This window comes from Bombina bombina, unplaced genomic scaffold, assembly GCF_027579735.1.
Source record: "Bombina bombina isolate aBomBom1 unplaced genomic scaffold, aBomBom1.pri scaffold_589, whole genome shotgun sequence".
In the NCBI taxonomy this organism is placed as follows: Eukaryota; Metazoa; Chordata; class Amphibia; order Anura; family Bombinatoridae; genus Bombina; species Bombina bombina.
The window spans coordinates 286,186-292,185 of NW_026512582.1; the positions used below are offsets into that span (position 1 = coordinate 286,186).

Below are 6,000 nucleotides of genomic sequence, written 5' to 3' on the forward strand. Positions count from 1 at the left end.
CACATTACTAGGCACAGCAGGTATCACACAGACCTACACTCACATTATTAGGTACAGCAGGTATCACACAGACCTACACTCACATTAATAGGTACAGCAGGTATCACACAGACCTACACTCACATTACTAGGTACAGCAGGTATCACACAGACCTACCCTCACATTACTAGGTACAGCAGGTATCACACAGTCCTACACTCACATTACTAGGCACAGCAGGTATCACACAGACCTACACTCACATTATTAGGTACAGCAGGTATCACACAGACCTACACTCACATTAATAGGTACAGCAGGTATCACACAGACCTACACTCACATTACTAGGTACAGCAGGTATCACACAGACCTACACTCACATTATTAGGTACAGCAGGTATCACACAGATATTACATTAACAGGTACGGAGGATTCTGGCTGATATTTAGGTAAAATCATTCTAAGTGTTTTCATACCGGTCTCTCCGTCTACAGGTAGGTACTCATCTTGTTGAATATCCAGCATAATTTCGAGTCCATTCCCTGTGCCACCTTTTAGCGTGTTCAGCGGCTTTTGACCATCTTTCCCAGAGTTGAACGTGTAGCATTTTCCATATCGTGTGAATATCTAGGGTACAGAGTGGTAAAACAAGCTATGTAAATATGCTATAAACGATCATGTCAGCACAGACACTCAAGGACAGTAATAAAAAATGATTTTATTGTAATTGCACAGTATGACACATGCGCGCATACACACACACAGTATGACACATGCGCACATACACACACAGTATGACATACACACACACACACAGTATGACACATGCGCACATACACACACACACAGTATGACACATGGGCACATACACACACACAGTATAACACATGCGCACATACACGCACAGTATGACACATGAGCACATACACACACACAGTATGACACATGCGCACATACACACACAGTATGACATACACACACACACACAGTATGACACATGCGCACATACACACACACACAGTATGACACATGGGCACATACACACACACAGTATAACACATGCGCACATACACGCACAGTATGACACATGAGCACATACACACACACAGTATGACACATGCGCACATACAAACACACAGTATGACAATGCGCACATACACACACACAGTATGACACATGCGCACATACACACACAGTATGACATACACACACACACAGTATGACACATGCGCACATACACACACACAGTATGACACATGGGCACATACACACACAGTATGACATACACACACACACACACAGTATGACACATGCGCACATAAACACACACACAGTATGACACATGGGCACATACACACACACAGTATAACACATGCGCACATACACACACACACAGTATGACACATGCGCACATACACACACACACAGTATGACACATGCGTACATACACACACAGTATGACACATGCGCACATACACACACAGTATGACACATGCGCACATACACACACACACACAGTATGACACATGCGCACATACACATACATAGTATGACACATGCGCACATACAAACACACAGTATGACAATGCGCACATACACACACACAGTATGACACATGCGCACATACACACACAGTATGACATACACACACACACACACAGTATGACACATGCGCACATACACACACACAGTATGACACATGGGCACATACACACACAGTATGACATACACACACACACAGTATGACATATGCGCACATAAACACACACACAGTATGACACATGGGCACATACACACACACAGTATAACACATGCGCACATACACACACACACAGTATGACACATGCGCACATACACACACACACAGTATGACACATGCGCACATACACACACACACAGTATGACACATGCGCACATACACACACACAGTATGACACATGCGCACATACAAACACACAGTATGACAATGCGCACATACACACACAGTATGACATACACACACACAGTATGACACATGCGCACATACACACACACACAGTATGACACATGGGCACATACACACACCCAGTATGACACATGGGCACATACACACACACAGTATGACACATGCGCACATACACACACACACAGTATGACACATGGGCACATACACACACACACAGTATGACACATGCACACATACACACACAGTATGACACATGTACACATACACACACAGTTTGACACATGCGCACATACACACACAGTATGACACATGTACACATACACACACAGTATGACACATGTACACATACACACACAGTATGACACATGCGCACATACACACACACACAGTATGACACATGGGCACATACACACACACACAGTATGACACATGCACACATACACACACAGTATGACACATGTACACACACACACACAGTATGACACATGCGCACATACACACACACACACAGTATGACACATGGGCACATACACACACAGTATGACACATGCGCACATACAGTACACACACACACAGTATGACACATGCGCACATACACACACACAGTATGACACATGCGCACATACACACACAGTATGACACACAGTATGACATATGCACACACACACACACACACACACAATATGACACACAGTATGACACATGCGCACATACACACACGCACAGTATGACACACAGTATGACACATGCGCACATACACACACACACACAGTATGACACACAGTATGACACATGGGCACATATACACACACACACAGTATGACACTTGCGCACATACACACACAGTATGACACATGCACACATACACACACACAGTATGACACACTGTATGACACATGCGCACATACACACGCACAGTATGACATACACACACACAGTATGACACACTGTATTTCACATGCGCACATACACACACAGTATGACATACACACACAGTATGACACATGCGCACATACACACACACACAATATGACACATGCGCACATACACACACACAGTATGACACATGCACACATACACACACAGTATGACACATGCGCACATACACACGCACAGTATGACATACACACACACAGTATGACACACTGTATTTCACATGCGCACATACACACACAGTATGACATACACACACAGTATGACACATACACACATACACACACACAGTATGACACATGCGCACATACACACACACACACACAGTATGACACATGCATACATACACACACAGTATGACACATGCGCACATACACACACACAGTATGACATACACACACACAGTATGACACGCTGTATGACACGCTGTATGACACATGCGCACATACACACACACACACAGTATGACATACACACACACAGTATGACATACACACACACAAAAAGACACACACACACACACAGTATGACACGTGCGCACATACACACACAGTATGACAAACACACACACAGTATGACACATGCGCACATACACACACACACAGTATGACACGTGCACTTATACACACACAGTATGACACGTGCGCACATACACACACACAGTATGACAAACACACACACAGTATGACACGTGCGCACATACACACACACAGTATGACATACACACACACAGTATGACACATACGCACATAAGCACACACACAGTATGACACATGCGCACATACACACACACAGTATGACACATGCGCACATACACACACACAGTATGACACGTGCGCACATACACACACAGTATGACACATGCGCACATACACACACACAGTATGACACATGCGTACATACACACACACACAGTATGATACTTGCGCACATACACTCACACACAGTATGACACATGCGCACATACAAACACACACACAGTATGACACATGCGCACATACACACACAGTATGACACGTACACACATACACACACAGTATGACACATGCGCACACACATACACACAGTATGACACGTGCACACATACACACACAGTATGACACATGCGCACATACACACACACAGTATGACACGTGCACACATACACACACTGTATGACACATGCGCACACACATACACACAGCAATCATTTTTCTTACCCAGCACCTGTGTGTATAAGGGGTGCAAACACCATACAGGACACCATACTTATGTCCTCAGAATAAATTCCAAAAAGTGATGATGGCAGCGCACCAGAAAGGTTCCAATAGCAACATTTATTTGATCTCCATAAGACAAAAAAGCACAACAATGTTTTGGGTGTTAACCCTTAATCACGTTGTACAAACACCATACTGAAAGCTCACCCTAAATCCCATAAAGCCCTCCCATGTGTGATAAACAGTAGGCGCAATAATATTGTGACAGACCCTTCTGTCAGAACTGAAGGAGTTAACTTTGTTCAGCTTTAAGAAGCTATTTTCTAAAGACAGGTTTGCTGGCATCAGCTGTAATTAAGTTTAAGTGATAAACATTCCCATTATTCAATCACATCTAGAGAGCAGACGCCCAAGTGATAAGAAAGGATCAAGTGTGTCTTGTGTTTAACTTGTTATCTGCTTAAGTAATGTAATTCTATTGTGGCCTGTCAAAGGGCGTTGTTCCTCTATCTAATGTACAATATTCTTTCAACCCCCCCATCTGGGGTCAGACCTGCATAAATACTGGGCATATGGCCCTTAGTAAAGTGCACTCTGTTTTTACCTTCCATGTGGAGCCTGGTCTCATGTTTGAGGGGGGTAAATGGCTGGGTTGTGAATTGCTGATTCCCTATGCAGGACATTGTTCATCTGGTATTAACCCTTGGTATCCTGTTGGTACCGTAACAATTGGTGGCAAGCGACGGGAGGATCCTTATGACCCAGAAGAGCAACTACACAAGCCTGTAACCTCAGGAAGAGGGGGATTATTACAATACTGACTAAGATGGAAAGAGTACCAGGGACAGAAGGAACCAATGGGCCCAGCATATCAGACAGAACCCCTGAAGAAGCAAGCTTTGATCGGGCGGTTAAAATAAGACTGGCATATTATGGCCCCAACCCATCTGCCGAAATTATCGACCGGGTCATAGCAGCTGTGGAGGCCAACCTACTTCGCCAAAGCGGCGCTGCAGCAGCCCAAGTCACAGCAACCCCAGTGGAAAAGGGAAAAGTAAATTTTGCAGCTTTTAAAAACTTCCTGGAAACAGAAGGAGAGATTGATGGGTACCTTGCGGATTTTGAGAGGCAATGTGCACTACACAAGGTACCCGCAGAGGACTGGGTCATGATATTATCCAGAAAATTATCCGGCTGGGCCAGTGAGGCTTTTCGGGCCATTCCAGATGAGGAAGTCGGGGATTATAATACTGTGAAAGAGGCTCTGCTCTCCAGGTATGCGGTTACACCGGAGGCATACCGGAGGCGGTTCAGAGACACTGTTAAATTAGCTGGTGATTCCTATGTTGAGTGGGCATGTAAGGTGCACGCACAGCAGCTCACTGGATAGCGGGGTGCCAAGCCGTATCTGGGGAAGAGGTGCTGCAGCTATTCCTGTTTGAACATTGCTTTGACAAGTTATCAGCAGGAGTTAGAGAGTGGGTTCGGGACCGTAAACCCTCCACCCTGCATGAAGCTGCTCGCTTGGCAGATGAGTATACGGATGCCCGCAAACTGGACACTGCTACCACTAAACCCCCTGCCAGAGTGGAGTACAGACCCCCAGTCACCCCAGCAGCTGCCAGTTACCAACCCCCGGCGCACCGCTATACCACACGGCCTCTGGCCACGAACTACCCTCAGAGAGCCCGGTTCAATTCGCAGGGCTACTCACAACCTATTCGGTGCTTTGGATGTAAGCAACTAGGGCACAAAAGACCAGAGTGTCCCCTAAATGCAGCGAACCAAGCACAGTCCTGGAGAAGACCCGCCGGCAGAATCCCACGTAACCCTCAGCCTGCGGCCCACTACGTAGAGGAGCAAGAATGCTGGGGCATCCTTCATGAAGCAGACCCCGTGCAAGCTGCCCACCGGAATAACCGGCAACTGGTTAAAGTGA

The 6,000-nt window shown here is 45.7% G+C and overlaps 1 protein-coding gene across 1 annotated transcript in view; it reads right to left on the reverse strand.

Annotated features, from left to right (window-relative positions):
- The window catches only part of LOC128644409 (acid-sensing ion channel 1-like), a gene marked incomplete at both ends in the record, with an annotated part of 273,946 nt that extends 273,335 nt beyond the window's left edge, over positions 1–611 (reverse strand). Inside the window, one exon of the mRNA XM_053697033.1 lies at positions 461–611. Within this exon, the coding sequence (XP_053553008.1) occupies positions 461–611 (151 nt within the window). The remainder of the gene's footprint in view (positions 1–460) is intronic.
- Positions 612–6,000: the final 5,389 nt, after the last annotated feature.